The sequence below is a fragment of the Falco punctatus genome (assembly GCF_963210335.1).
Source record: "Falco punctatus genome assembly, chromosome: 9".
Lineage (NCBI taxonomy): Eukaryota > Metazoa > Chordata > Aves > Falconiformes > Falconidae > Falco > Falco punctatus.
In genome coordinates, this window is record NC_137589.1 from 13113167 (window position 1) to 13129447 (window position 16281).

A 16281-nucleotide genomic window follows, 5' to 3' on the forward strand; every position below is an offset into this window, starting at 1 on the left:
TCTATTTTTCACAGGGTTTAAGGGCAACATTACAGGAGCAACGTTACAGCGGATTTTCAGGCTTACCTTGCCTACACAACCCTGCCTTTTCAGCATCTGTTTCAGCTTTGCCAAAGCAAGAAGAAAGCCTCCACCTGAGCAGCCATAAAAACAGTGTCACCATCTCAGCGTTCAAAACAAGACTAACCGCTACCAAGGTGAGGAAAACATCCATAAGCAAAGTGGCATCAGATGTACACGGTAAAAACTACGGCATTCAGTAACTCCCCAGGTGATGAGCTTTGCAATTTCATGAGAATGTGTATTTTCAAAAACACGATAGGGATGTGCCAGCAGAGTTAGGAAAACAGAACATGAAGGAATATACACTTAAGAAATATGTATTACTTTTGGGGGGCCTGACTCCTTACTTCTGTTGCTAATACTACAAAAATCATTAAAAGGTGGGGAGAATGCAGCACCCTTTACCCTGTGTTCTAAACTAGGATGTCTTGCTGATTATCCTGAAGTATAGTAAATACAATTTTGTGGTTACTGTGCTGGTTTTGGCTGGAATAGAGCTAGTTTTCTTCGCAGCAGCCAGTGTGGGGCCGTGCTTTGGGTGCGTGCTGGAACAGGGCTGACAGCGCAGGGCTGTTTGGTGACTGCTGCGCAGAGCCTGCCCGGAGCCGAGGCCCTTTCTGCTCCTCTCACCACCCCACCAGCGAGGGGCTGGGGGGCACCAGGAGCTGGGAGGGGACATGGCTGGGACAGCTGACCCCCGCTGACCCAGGGGGTGTCCCATACCGTATGGCCTCATGCTCAGCATGTAAAGCTGGGGAAGGAGGAGGATGGGGGGGACATTCAGAGGGATGGTGTTTGTCTCCCCAAGTCCCCGTTACGCACGACGGAGCCCTGCTTCCCTGGGGATGGCTGTGCCCCCGCCTGCCCATGGGAAGCACTGAATGAATTCCTTGTTTTGCTCCACTTGTGCCTGCACAGCTTCTGTTTTACCTACTAAACTGCCTTTATCTCAACCCACGAGTTTTCTCACTCTTACCGTTCCCATTCTCTCCCCCATCCCACCGCGGGGGAGCGAGTTGCCAGCTGGGGTTAAATCACGATGGTTACAAATTAAACTTTTATGTGGTCTTTCAAAGACCAAGGTTTTACCCTAAGAAGCGAGACCTGGATACACACACTGAAAAACATATTACAAAAAAGACACACCAGAAACTTAGAATATGTATAAGTACAATATTTAGGCCCACACAACATTAAACTGTCAGCTTGGTCTCAGCCATTCCGGAGACTTAAGCTAGGAAGGAGGTTGGTAATCGGAGAAAAGGGACGGTATAATTCTGTTCCTCAAGTCCTGTATTGATTTTGATTTCCAACCAGTGCAAGAACCCAGCACAGAAAGACTGCAGAGCAGGGAGGTTGTGGTGCAACACAAAATGAAAATTAAAGCTCCCTGTTCAGCAACTTTGCCATTAATTCCTTCCACAGGAACTTGGAGAGGGTGAGATCTGCTCCTCCAGGCTCACCCCATCCCATCCACTGGCTCACTGAAACAGGAGCTGAATCGGCAGATGGTTTTTGCTTCCCAGACATTCACGCTTCCCACCCCTCTACACAACCACCCGGCCAGGAGCATTCTAGCTGCTCAGTAGTGCTCTGTAAGGCAGGCTGATGCTTAAAACAACTTCACCGCTCCTTATGTAGCCATAAAAGCCAACTCAAGCGAGAACACTGCAACAGAAAGCAGACAGTTGTTGGTCTTGCCACCCAACTCCAAACTGTCAGTCACCTCAGGCTTGCACATAGGCATTATCCTGGCAAGCGCAAAACCGCTGATCAAAAAGTCTGTAATTCACCATTACTACTAATTCAGTGTAGAAATAAGAACAGCAAAAGCACCGACTGTGCAATATTTATTTAATAGTAACTACATTAAAAGTGCAAAACTGGAACACGCGGAGCTTTTTCTATTTAGAATTAAAATTATCTAAATGCTTCCTTGCTTACGGAGGACACAAAAAAAGATGGAAAAAGCTAAACCACACTACATCTACTGCAGGACATTTTAAATGCACTTAAAAGAATTCTGAGGTTCCACAGAAACAGAGGGTATTTAATTAGAATCCTACTGGTTCAATTCCTACACATCACTTTAGCTTTTAGATTAAATGGCTTTAAATTAAATTAAATGATTAAAAAACCACAAACACATGCAATAGTTGTGAATGGAACAAGCATGTATACCACAGTTACATTTAATGTATAGATTCTCATCATACAGGCTGAGAAAGAAGTAAGCACTAGCAGGCAAGAAGCAGCAGAGCGAGTATTTTCATTTCTGAACTATGTGCCAGTGGTTTTGTTAGTTAGGATCAGTGTGGTTGTGTTAATTACACAGACCAGCAATTAAAGATCATCACAGCTGTAAATACAAACAGGAAAAGCTGGAATTGCAATTTGCCTGAATAGATTTTCCATGTTCCTTCGTATGCGTTTGGTTAAAAGTTTGAAACAAGTGTACGCTAACCTCTTGCCCACCCCGATTTCCAGGACTAAGCTACTGACATCACGGTCTTTTTCTGAGCCCAGCTGTTGTTTTCGAAGTTACCCCAAGGTCGGACGGGGGTTTTAGGGCTGACCGAAGATGTACAGCGGCCACTCCTCCACCGCTGCCCTGCGCTGCCTTCCAGGTGGGCTGCCCCGGGGGCTGCCCCTGCCATCAGCCCTAGGGGCTGCATCTGCCCCTGCCATCACTCCCGGGGGCTGCATCTGCCCCTGCCCCTTCCATGGTCCCCGGAGCTGCATCTCCCCCTGCCCCCGCCATCCCCCCCCGGAGCCGCATCTCCCCCCGCCCCCGCCATCGCCCCCGGGGGCTGCACCTCCCGGTGCCCCGGGGCGGCCCCAGGCCCTCCCCCGGGTGCCCCTTCCCTTCCGCCGCTGGGAACCGGCGCTGCCGTCCCACCGCCTGCCCCGGGCGCGCTCGGCGGGGCGGGCGGGGAGGGGCTGCCCGCCCCTGGGCAGCGGGGTCGGTGCGCCCACCGCCCGCGGCGGAGCCGTGCCCGAGCAGCCATGGCCGGTAAGTGCCGGCGGCGGGCGGGGAGGGCCGGGCCGGGCCGGGCCGGGGGGCAGCGGCTCCCACCCGTTCTGCCCCGGGGGGCTGCAGCCCTGTCCCCCCGTGCCCTGCAGCCCGCGAGGGGGTGGGGGGCTCGGCCGGGAGTGGGGGGCACGGCCAGCGCAAGGGTCACCCCCGCCCCAGAGCTTGGGTCGGTGCTGGAGATACTCTGAATGTTACAGACCTGAGCGTTCATACAGGGGTGAAAGCTTCTGGGGGAGAACTGGCTGGCGGTGACTTCAAAAGGCTCGCTGGAAACTTAAAAAAAAAAAAAGAATTAAGAAAAGCTTACTAACAGCGTGTTATCAGACTGGAGGATAAAAGGGAGCCAGTCCCAAAGGTAACAGGCAATGACCGTCAATGCTTCTCCCTGTGCTGGGATAAACCCGGTACCCGTTGCCAGCAGACAGCCCCCCAGCACTGCCCACTTGGAGATGAAGTGGTCCAGCAGGTCTCTCCCATCTCCAGCTGCCGTGATCCTGTGCCACAGCAGGACACAATACATCAATTTCTCATGACAGCAGGTAGTTATTTAAAAATATACGTATTTTCTCCCTGCACACAATGGTTTCAACTCATTTCATCAGTTATTTTGTGGCTAGTGCTACATTGTGCCCTAAGCTCCTGGTTCTGTTGCTGATCTAATCAGATAAGATGGACTAAAAGTGAGCCAAAGGCTCCTTACTCTCATTAAATCATAGATGGCTTTACCGAAATTAGTAAAGCTTCACCTTATATCTACCACTGTGTAAAAATAAAAAAGCAGAACTGGGGCCAATGGCAGTAGGTAGGTCAGGGATATATATTTATCATTGTGCAGCGAAGAAACTGAGTGCATTAAGACTTACCAACGAGGAGACTGGAAACTCCAGGATCGATGCACAGCTGCCGTACTACACATTGCATCGCAGCCCACCTCAGCTTACTGTCCCTGGCGGGAAATGGTGACAAACGGGTTATGGGAGAGCACAGGACAGAGCTGAGAGCACAAAAGACTTGGGAATGGAGAGGACACAAGTGAAACAGAGTTCTGCTGAGCTTGCTTGAAACGTTAACCTTCAAGATGTGTATGTCAGATGGTAAAACCACCAGCCCTGTGAATGGTTGTGTTGTTGGTAGTACACCTGTATGAAGTGAACCATTAATTTCTATTATGTTCATGGGCCTTAAACTGAAGCATTTTTTCTGCATCTGGCCTCCCAGTCTGTAAGAAAACAGCAATCTGGCTGGCGAGGTGCTCGAGCATGCCCTGCAATGCGAAGGGGAACAAACCCACGGAATTTCCAGCCTCAGGACTGCGTTTCTTACGTTTCCTCATACTGTGCGTTCTTATGAAAGAAACCCCAGTTACCGCGTAGCATGACCAGACTTGTCTCTGCATTAATATTAACCCACACCAACGAGGTACTCGTTTCCCGTTCCTCAGAGCCTTGTGCTAATACTATGGTAGCAACAGCCTGGCTAAATGCTGAAAGCAACTCAGCTGACCTACCAGTTGCGGGGACAGCGAAGCGGCCGTCGCTGCGGGCCAGCCATGAGCAGGGCGGCTGCTCCGTGGTGCTGGCAGACACGGCCCATGGGGGACTCACAGGGAAGCAGCCAGCCAATTTCTGCAGAGCGAGTCAGCTAGGCACACCGGGGGGGGGGGGGGGGGGGGGGGGGGCGGGGGAAGCTGCAGAAATAAGTTGGCTCCTGTGACTGTACCAAAAGCAGGAAAATGACATGGGATCAGGTAAAGGCCTTTAAGGCAGTACAGCCAGGTTAATTTTGTAACACAGAGTAGTTCCATAAGCATTGTGTAGCTGAAGGACATTTCATATCACTTATTTATTGCTACAAGGCAAAGTTGAAAAAGCTCAGTAACGCATGTGTTTGCAACTCTTTTCCTGTATTCTTTATAGCTGTAATCAAACTAAACCGTAATCAAATTAGTTCTGAATTCTTATTCAAAGCTACTACTAGCGCCGACTGATTACTTTGTGCCTGTACTGTCTTCCTTTACTTGTACTATCATATAGAGGCAGCTAACTGCAAGGTATCTACCAAGAGTAGACAGATAAAACAGGGAAAGGAACAAAGCATAATCACGATTATCTCTACCCAAAAGCAGAGAAGAGGAAAAAACCAGTCAGTGCCAGCTGTGAGAGAACACCAGGTCACTTGGTTGCTTCAGTTTCAGGGGAGCCGTTGGGAGCTGGCAGTGCACGGCGCTCAGCGGATCAGGAGCTACCTCCCATGGCAGCAGGGAGATGCTTCTACACTGTGGGCTCATCTCCAGACAGAGGATATTCTGGTCAGAGCAGTTCTCAGCTGAGACCCAGCCACGTCTCGATGCACCAGTACTAGTTTAGTGGTTGGCCCAGACAGGCTGGGTGTAGTTACTGTGCAGAAGGGGTCTGTGCAGCCTTTTACTCTAGCATACTCGGCAAATGTGAGAAAACAACAAACTGAGCCCATTAGCAATCATCGGTCCTTATTCTAGTGAGAAATTCTCACAACACAACTCTTCATACTCGTATTAAAGACATTTATTAAATTTTACTAGTGTGAAAAAAACAAACCCCAAATTATACAAGATTTGGTTTTATCCAAAGTAATCAAGATTCAGGAAACAGCGTTTAATGGATGCTTAAGTTTGACTTTCCAGATCAGGAAACACATGCATCCTTAGCAAAAAAACACCCAGAGCTTTGCTTTGTTCCTTGCGCCAGGATCTAGTCTCAAGTCAACACAGACGAATAGTTCTAAGTACAAACCAAACCATAATAATGGTACTTTTTGTATTAGGTGCTCCCAGGTTGATTTTTTTTTTTTTCTTTTTTCTTCTGTTCTGAAACCTTAGCACTTCTGCCATGCTAAGGTAAATGCTTATGCTGTTGTAAAACAGAAGCCCAAACAACTCTTTGGGTTCTGGGTTCCCCTGTCTATAGTCTTTTCCATTGCAGTCACTGCCAGCGTATTCAGATGAACACTTTCAAATCTCTCCCTGCCCATGTCGTACATCTTCAGGTGTTGCATCGTGCTATAACCAAAGACAAAATGTGCATGTGAGCAGAATGTTTCATTTAAAAATAATTTTGGAACGTAAATCAAATCTGTCAGCTTCAATATTCCTGTCTACCCCCAAAGCAGACATAACTTTGATCCTCCTATGAAGCTTTACGTGCTTCTGTGTTTGAACAGAACAAGCACTGGCTGTTGCTGGCGGTGTAATAGGAGCGATCCTTGTAGTTGTTCTCATTGGAACAACTGCGTACCTGCTCTGGAAGAAATTCTGCTGCCTTCTTTACTACGAAAAGCTCACCAGTCCTGTCCAAACGAGAAACACAAATGCCATTTTGCAGGATCGATCAACTTCTGAAATTCAACTGAAAGGCACAAGGTACTTATTTTTGTTTTGCTTTTAAAATATGCGCTACTGGTAACTTATTTCAACTTGTAAAATCTCAGATGAGGGGGTGGCCTAAATACATGCATGTACAGAAATAAAGGAGACCCCTAAATTATATGAAGAAAAAAAAAAAAAAAAAATCAGTCACGTTCTGTTTTGTTCCTTTAGGAATATAATACTTTCTTGCATTCTACAAATGCAATTATTATTTCTGATTTATGTAAAAAATAATACATTAAAGTGTAATTGGTGCATGGATAGCTTCATCTGTTACCTAGCCAAATCTGGCTTATGTTCCAGAATTCATTCCTGGTGGTCTTATAACAAAGCATCTGAGAACCAAACAACAGAACTTCAGAAAGGAAACTCTTACAAAGTTAGTTACTGCAGGGCTTTGGGGCTCCAAATCAAGCAGCTGCAGTTAATTCTTCCTTTCCTTTGAAGGATAAATTCTAAAGGAGAAGAAAGGGAAAAAAAAGTGAGGGGTCTGTGTCTGAAGAATTAAGATCTGACACATCTTGATGGACCTTTAGGTATTACACAAATAAAATCACTTACAAAACAATGGGTATTTCTCTTTTTCTACCTATGCACCTCCGCAGAATTTTTACAAAGCAGTGAGATAAGAACAGTAAAGTTATTACCGTTACTAAGTTTGTTTTTCATATTTAAACCAGAAGAGTCAGTAGCTGTTGTCTTGAGCAGATCCAGAAGCATTCCCTTTATCATTCCACCGACACTGCACGGGCGAGACTGGATTAACCTGACTAGGGAAGAACACGTTCAGGATGACGGTGACCCCTGCCTGATGCCTCAGCCCGGGCCACGCTCGTCATTTCACTCGTTGGGTACGGACAGGACTAGTTAAGGGTACTCTTTTGAAGGATTACTCTATCATTATGAAGCATGTTTACGGGGGGCATACCAGACATAGCATTGCACAGTACAAACCCTAAACACTGTATGTGTGTGTGTGTATATATATACATATATATATATATATATATATGGATAGGGCCATAATGTAGCCATTCTGGTCCCACTCCTGTGGGACCTTGCACCTCTGGCAGGCAGAGCAATCTCTCCTTCCGTGTTTCATAAAGGCATGACACGAGCGTAATTCGGGAAGTGTCCGATTGCTGTCCCCACAAACAGCAGTGACCAGTTGCAGGGTGCAGCGACGAACACCTAAAACTACCAAGGTACGGTCACAGGAGTAAGAGCAGAGTGGTGGAGCCTACAACTACTCCTCCAAATCTGAGGGGAAAGGAATTAAAATACAGAGTTCGTGCAAAAATGGATTGTTAATGGAGAGATTAATGTGATTTCCCCTAATACAGCAGTGGTTATAAAAATGCTTGCTAAGGTCTTGAGACTAATCTGAGGGTGCTTGCATTTTATTTCACGAAGCTGGAGCTTACGTCGTGGGGACCATTAACCCAGAGCTGTACAAGTTCCCTGAAGATGAAAGTGAGACGGATTTTCCTGAAGGCAACATTGGCCGCCTCTGGTTCTCCATAGAATATGAACAAGAGTCAGAAAGGCTCCTCGTCTCTCTGATCAAAGCCAGAAAGCTGCAGCCTCCTGCCGATTCCTGTAGTCCCTTTGGGAAAATCTACTTGCTGCCCGACGAAAGAAGCTACTTGCAGTCCAGAACAAAACGCAAAACCCTTAACCCACAGTTTGATGAAAACTTTGTTTTCCAGGTACTTTTCCTTTTGATGAAGCAGAATTTTGTTTGCAAATATTGACTTGTCAAACCACAGTATGTGTTTTGTGAAAACTGATTTTCTACAGACTTCTACCAAGATACAAGTTGTTTCTGCTAGAGAGGGGATTTATTAACTGGGGCTTCTGGAGATCCTGGGCTACTGAAGCCTGTGGCTCCAGAGCTGATCCTACCTGTGGTCTACACCAAAGTTGAGGATCCTAAAATTTGCCCTGAGAATGATGAAAGCTCCAGTTTGAACTGTGTCTGAGTAGTACAGCCCAGCAGCTCTAGAAGTCCAGAAGCAACAAATACTGAACTAATGCTTTCATAGCTTTTAGCTTCCTTGCTGTGGAAGCAGGCCAGAAACCAGAACTCGTGAGCTGGCTGGTGTGCTCTGTGTAGTGCTGTACAGCCAGGAGCTTGGCTCCCTACGTCAAGAGGCTTTCAGCAGGTGTCACAAGACAAAAGCTTTAAAACCAAAAAAGTGTGCGTTTCAGACAATTGACAAATGAACGTTTAAAGATTTCTAAACATCTGTGTCTGGAAGTGAATGCATCGTAAAACACTAGATCTGTACGAGGTGAAAACCTGCCAGCTAACTTCACATTTTGCAAATGAACTCGTTCTCTTTCAGCTTGGATCTTCAGACTTCTGCATAGCTAAAGCTTTAGGCGAATTAAGAAAGTGGACTTCAAATAATCGAAGGAAATCTCCACCTACCTTTAAAAACACTTTGAAAAATTCTTCCTTTGAAGTCGTGCTAGAGTAGAAAAGTGTCAGATGTTTTATAATTATTAATATAGCCTTCTTTTTCCTGTACAGGTTTCCAGTAAAATGTTGCTCCAAAGGACTCTGAATTTTTTGGTTTATCATGTCGATAAACAGAAGAAGCACCATCTCCTAGGCCAAGTTATCTTCCCACTGAAAAATGAAACATTAACTGATGACAACAAACTAGTCATATGGAGAGATCTGGAGAAAGAAAACTTGGAGGTATGCAATAGCAGGCTGCTTGGCGTTGTGCAACTCCTGTCACCTTACAAGCACTGGAGGGGTACAGCTGAGGCAGAAGTATGTTGTACCAAATACATCAAATGAAAAGTATTTGATAGACATTTGGAGTCAAGATTCCCACCGTACTGAGCTGCAGATCCATAGCTGTTGTACAGGGGTTATCCAGCCGCTCAGAAGCGGTCACGTGAGTTCGGAGATGGACGCAAGGAAGCTCCCCTTTTGTTATTTCCTTCTGTTTTGGATTAGTAAGAGCAGAAAAAAGCAGAAGAGGCAAGGAAATAGGCGTCACCTGGCAAAGACAGTAATTCAAAGGTTCAGGAAGGCTGATTAATTGGTTCTATCAAATCTCACCACAGCATTAAGCCATTGCAATTCACTCACACGCGTTGGTGTTGCAGAAACCAGCAGTGTGAAGAAAGAATATTTCAGATACATTTGACAAGTGTTCTTTTTCCAAAGCCTCCTTCAGAGCATGGCGATATCCAGTTCTCCCTCAGCTACAACGACTACCTGGGCCGTCTCACTGTGGTGGTTCTGAGGGCAAGGGGATTACAGCTCCAGGAGGAGAGCCACGGTGTCAGTAAGTGTGATTTCCTCTCTGCTATCAGCTCCAGAATTCCTGTTTTGATTTGCTCCTTCCTCATCTGTCCACCCAGGCTTGCCCTGAGTGACTCTGAAAAGAACAAATAAACATCTGGGTGATTTAATCTGAGTGGAAACAAGCTATGCTTCGTTACTGGGCTAATTAGGTTTTGGTAGCTCAGTTCTGCTATGTTTTGGTTTGGTTTCATAAATGGTTTGTCTCGTGTCATCCGTAGCAATTTTTTTCCTCCTGCTTTTAGTACAATGAGCAACATCCCTTTGCTGCGCTTCGCTCCAGAGAAGAGCAGCTGCAGGATGACTGCTTAAAATGAACAGCTGTTGGGGAAGAACTGGGAATAAAATTCCCATTTTAGGGCAGCCTGGCTGTTGTTTAAAGGACCATGGCATGGAGTCACAACTTTTCTCCCCTTACTGCAGTGGGGTTTTTACTGGTACATTGTGCTCCTGTGTCCTTGGACTTAAATGCTGAGTGTAGAGATTACCTCAAAAGGCTGTTTAAAATCTAAAAGGCTCAAAGCAAAAACAGATGGAAGAACCAAACTTGTGTTTGCATCTGTAGTGATTTTTTTTTGGAAGGGCTGTGAAACTAAGCAATATAAACGCAAAATACACCCAGCAATTAAAAAGAGGTTTAGTTCCCTATATACACACGTCAGCTGAGGGTTTTTTTGAGGTGAGTGGGCTGTTACCATGATGTTTAACTTTAGAAACAACAACCTCTTAAATGAGTAAATCTATATTCATAACATTAGACATAAATTTGCTCTGTTTAGGGCAAAACTTATAAATGAAGAAATGCACAGTAAAATGATGAGAATATAGGGGTAGCTGTATTCTTTAAATAAATATGTATATAAAGCTATAGCTTTACAAGCAGAATCATACACTGTGTACTTGTTGAAAGAGAAATGGATTACAGAATGTATTAGTTTTACAAAACAATTAAGATAAGGATGGCCAGTAAAAAATGACTGCTCTGTGGCAGATGAACAAAATAGCATCGTGAACTAAGAGCATCTAATTTTGCATCATCTCAGCAGCTTTACAAGAGAGGGAGAACACGCTTCTTAATAAGTCATGTCTCCGCCTGCAAGCTGTGAAGTACTGTAGCACAGAGAGCTAGAACTTTCTGTGATTTTTCCTACAAAGGTAATGCTCATCTGCCATGTTATTTCAGTGCTGGTATACTTGAGGTTATCAGAATAGCAAGAGTCGTGGGCACACTCTGGAAGGAAGAGCTGCCAGAAGGAGATTCTCCAGAATATACTACTGGGGGGGGGGGGGGGGGAAGAAAGATTACATAAATCAGGTGTAATTTCCTTTGATAATGCCCTTCAGGTATGATTTAGGGTCCACAGATTCTCTTGAAAAGCTGAACAAACTTGAATAAAAAGTTTTCTATATTAACAGGGATTACTGCAACACCAACTTTGGTAGAAAATACGCAGTATGGGACAGTAAGGAAATGTTTGTAGATTCAAATTACTGAATCAAATGTATTAAGTAATAAGAAAGTAATGAAAAGTCAGACTTTGTACAAGTAGTTTACATAGTAACTCCTTCCACATATGGCACTCAGGTAGCAACTCTGTCAAAAAAGGCTGTGCTGGTAATCCTGCTCCCTCCAAAACAGTAATGAGAGCCTACTGGATCTGTGGGAATAACAAGGAGACATTAGGAGTCTGTCAGCGCAGTCTGAAGTCCTGACATTTTGGATCATTTTTGCTATACAGATAAACTGTAACGAACCAAATAGCAGGGAGTAATAAACAGTAGCAGCATGGGATCTATTACTGCTCTGTTGGAGAAGAACAAATCCTCAGCCATCAGATTAAGACGAAGTTTCTACATGCTTGGTATTAAATTTTGTAGAAGGGTAGGGAAGAAGTTTCAGGCTGCTTTGGATCTCACTGTCAAAGATCTACTGAATAAGACCCCAATGCAATACAAGCCCCCTTCAGGAAGCAAAGCAAAATTTTGTTGTTGTTCTTGTTCCCACACTCACACACCATTTTTGTAGTATTTTCTAGAAGAGCGAGCAGAGATCATTGATCTTTTCCTCGAATTTTCTACAGAATCCCTTACCACAGGGCTAGAAGTCCTTAGTAAAACATTTGTTTAAGGATTCTTGTCTGACTAGGAGAATCTGTTCCCTTGAAATGTATGCAAGCCAAGCACAGGCTGCAGCTCTGCGACGCGGCTCCTCCCGCACAGCCTCCCTTGTCTTGGATCAATCATGTGACCAAATACATGACATTAGCTACCGACCCAACAAACTAAGCCTTCAAAAAGAGTCTCCATCAGATGAAGGGAAGGTACAGAAATGTAAGATCAAGGATACGGGGGTAAGAACACAACTGCTCCTATTAACAAATCTTAAATTGGAAAGTGCACTGCGAAACTGCACCCCGAGTACTTTGTGTACTCCCTGCTTAATGTTCTGCATTGCCATGCTGCCGTGTACCTTTCGCGAGTTGTTGAAGATGTAATTTTGCACTTAATATTGACTCCTGAAAAGCAAGAAATTCTTTAAGCCTTCTCCCAACTGCCTCTGATGTATTTTCTTCATGAATTTCTTTTTCTCCAAGGTGTGTTTGTCAGAGTCTCACTAATGAACCATAGTAAGTTCATCAAAAGTAAAAAGACAGCAGCTGTTCTGGGATCTCCCAATCCAGTGTACAATGAAACCTTCAGTTTCAAGGCACATCAGACAGAGCTGGATACAGCAAGCCTGAGTCTATCGGTGCTGCAGAGTACCAAGGGAGAAAGTAAGCTATACAGATTATTACAATTAAGATGTCATAGAATCTCTTACATATTACAGACATATTTAAACCTGGGAGGAACTAGTTCCTTTTCAGCAATAATGAGAAAACGGCAAAAAGGTTTGAGGTATTTCACAAGTTGTTTCTTTAAAAAGCTCAACAACTCATTTGCAGTAAGTGTACACCTCTTTCAGAGGCTAAAGATAAATTTAATGGAAGACATGAATAAAGTAACTGTAGGCTAGTCACTGTCAGCCCGAGTACTTTTTTCATTCTGGCCTCCTAAGGGAACAAGCTTGTGACATCACATTCTGTGACCACTTGTGTGTGCAACCCCTGACCTCCCAAACTGAGGCCATTCGCTGTTCCTAAGCAAATCTGAAAGAGGAATAGGAGTTCCAATTATCACAGCAGTTCAAACAGTAAGAAAGAAGAAAGAGAGACTGAACACACCCCATTCCCTAGCAGAAAACCTGATGCTTGAGGTTGCCTCTTACTAATTGCCAGAGTCTGTTAAGCAGCTCTGCTTAGAGAAGCAAATCAGAATTCAGTATTCCCACTGCTCACAAGAAAAACATCTTCCCTGCTGTGCAAATATGATATCAATAATGAAACGTTAATACCCTTCTTTGAATTCACAAGCTCCTAAAATAATTCTTTTAGGGGAGACTTAGGGCAGGTGCTTTGGCTTTGAGGATTGACAAGAACTAGGATCAGTACTCGAGTCTTTCACCATTTTCACTTGCGACAGCTGAAGGCTTTGCAGACATTCCAAAGCTCCTGTAAGGCAGGTTTCCAGGTTATTTCCCCCTTCCACAGCTGAGAAGTTCAGGCACGAAGAAACAACCTGCTCATCGGCAGTGGGTGGGCAGTGGCAGCCCTCCCTGCACCTCCCCGCCACCCCAGAGACTGAACCTATTCTTTCCCAAGCTGGAGCATCATGTGGATCCTGCTCAGGCTGCTGGGGCCCAAACCTGCCCCTGAGGCACAGGGGCTGGGCAGGTACGGATCTGTGTGCCTGGAACGGATTCCGGTTTGGAGGGCAGACGGTAGGGTAGACCAGCCTTGACGCAATGCTCACTAACTGCAGTACTTTTAACTGCTGAAATCTTAGTGCATAGAAACTACAGAACTTGAAATCTGCAGTGAATTCCTCGACTAAAATTTTAGTTTTAAAATTACTTTCAGAACATGTGTTATTTACAGAAATACAAGTTAATATTCTCATTTAGGTAAGGATTTTAGAGAAGCACTCACGGATGTTAATCACCGCCTGCTTGCTTTTTTCCCCAGAAACACATCTCCTAGGACGTGCAGTAGTTGGGCCCTTCATGTACACCCGCGGCAAGGAACTGGAACACTGGAATGAAATGATCAGCAAGCCCAAGGAGCTGGTTAAACGATGGCATGCTCTCTGCCACAACATGTGAAAAGTGCGGACAAAAAGACAACCTTAACATGGAAAAGCTCTCGCTACCTTTCATAATCTAACGATAGAGTACAAAATCTTTGACCGTTTCACACTCCTAAATAGACAAGAATAAAATAAGTAAATTGCCCAACCACAAATAGAAGACTCAGTCCCTGGTAGGCTGAACTCTTATCTTTCCTCTCTTCAAAATATATTTCCAATTTAATCAATATGCAGCAGAGCAAACAAAACAGGAAGGCAAACACGATCTCCTAGTATTAGTTATGACGAAGGATTGGAATTTACTAGTCAAAATGAGTTCCGGGCACAAATGATCACCCATCATGTGGGCAGAGCCCCAAATTACCTAAGAATTGTCAACAGTGACACGAGGCCTAACTGTCCACCGCACTGCATCACCACGGGCAGAGGAGCATCGCCACAAGGGATGGAAGCCCAGTAAATATGCCATAACAGACAAAGCCCAAGAAATGCTGACTGACTACTAAATTTACAGTTTATTCAAAATAGAAGCATTATATTTAGAACCTCTTTTGCATACGGATGGTGGGCAGCAATTTATGGATCAAAAGCCTAGAAGCACAAGTTGACATCCCTCAGCGCAGGATTATTTCTTACAACAATTCAGTCAGACGTTCTCAGCCGACCCCAACGTACAACGCTGTGTTGACACTAAGAAAGAAGCATAGAAGAATTCAGAAATCACAAATGACCGGAGGCTTGCAGGACAGAGTACTCGGAGTAGTACAAGGGACCTGTTCCATCCTTATATATTTCTCCCTAAACAAGTCTCTGCTGGAGACAGAGCACTGACCACAAGAACCTTGGGTTTGCCCTAGCACGACCATTCTTACATTGAAAATCCAATTAGCTTAAGCCCCCCAACATATGTCTGTTTTAGCAGTAGTTTTCTTTGTTAAGTGAATTACTGTTCTGTAAAATAATTCAGAGCGATTATTTTTAATCAAAATAAATAGGATGTTCTTCTCCTTTTGATTGTTCACTGGGGACCTGAACTCTGTACCTTCCACACCATACAGTCATAAACCAGACACACACAGACTACTGCAGCAAAACATTTTGTACAATTACGTTCCTAGAGAACAATAATCTCTGCAGCTGAAATAAAGCTAATACCCTTTCAAACAGGATACAATATTAATTCATTCAATATATTAAAAAATGAGGCTTCTCTGGGGAGATCAGAACACTTTCCATTTTGATTGTTATTATCTAAAGAAAATATTACGAGCGAGAATATATCTGAGAGGAATTGCAAGACAAGACTCCACTTCACCTGATCCCCCATTTGAAATGTTACATGGTACTTGCTCTCAGTCCGTCCTGCTAACTGCACCACTGGATCTAAGATAAGCCCACGCTCGTTACACTTAATAGAATTTTACAGAACGTTCAGCCCTTGTTGTATCTCTGTTAAATGAGTAATGCCAGCACCTCCAAACCCAAAGAGCTGTTTTCAAATTTTACTCCTACAAAACCACTGAAAACCTATCTAACAGGCAACTAATACTTGATCAGGGAAGGAAAACTACATATAAACTCTATTATAACTATATTACCACAATAAAGCAATTTTACCAAATAATTATGTCCTTTTTATGATTATAATCATATCAATAAACATTAAAGATCTTAAAAGTAAACTGTTAAGAATGTTTCAGACACTTAGGTTTACTAGCTTGTACAGGAAGATGCATGTAATGTACAGTGTCTATTAACATAAATACCTCTGAAGTGGGAAGTCAGTCACCCATCTGACTTGATGTACAGTATGGTCCAAGTAATAAAACTATGCATTATACTAATGTTGTCTTTTTTCTTTGCACTTCTTATACATTAAAGTGCCAATACTTGCAGTTTGTATGTTTAGTAATTCCAGCTAAAATCATGAAGAAATGTATTTAAATGCACTTACCAATGCTCAAGGTCATTCAAGTGATGTAAGTGAGAAAGGTCCTTTTTGACTTCGTGAACAGGACAGTTATTCCAGTAAAGCAAGAAACGTTATTTGAGAAGGAATTATAATACAGTGGTATTAATAGTCACGTAACAGAACAACTTTTTTACCTACTGCCTTTTACAGATCATCTAGCTGGTCTCGTACTTGAGATTTATATCAAGGTGAAGGAGGAGGAATGATTATGAGACCTCTCAGTGCCAACAGTTCTATTCATCTACAAAAATTTTAAGATTTTACCAAGATGCACAGCACAGAAAACCCCCATCCAAAAA

At 44.0% G+C, this 16281-nt stretch overlaps 1 protein-coding gene across 5 annotated transcripts; it reads left to right on the forward strand.

Annotated features, from left to right (window-relative positions):
- The first annotated feature begins 121 nt into the window (after positions 1-121).
- On the forward strand, positions 122-15850 carry LOC308069834 (synaptotagmin-15-like). Of its 5 annotated transcripts, XM_080402836.1 has the most exons (8): positions 122-2690; positions 6296-6494; positions 7209-7351; positions 7914-8209; positions 9037-9207; positions 9688-9808; positions 12420-12599; positions 13890-15850. In XM_080402836.1, the coding sequence occupies exons 1-8, from the start codon at positions 2645-2647 to the stop codon at positions 14024-14026; spliced, it is 1293 nt and encodes a 430-aa protein (XP_080258962.1). In that variant the 5' UTR covers positions 122-2644; the 3' UTR covers positions 14027-15850. The 5 variants fall into 5 exon arrangements, with proteins under 5 accessions (XP_080258962.1, XP_080258964.1, XP_080258961.1 ...); XM_080402838.1 differs by lacking the exon at positions 12420-12599; XM_080402835.1 differs by having other exon boundaries at positions 122-3076; positions 12420-13995.
- The last annotated feature ends 431 nt before the right edge of the window (positions 15851-16281 follow it).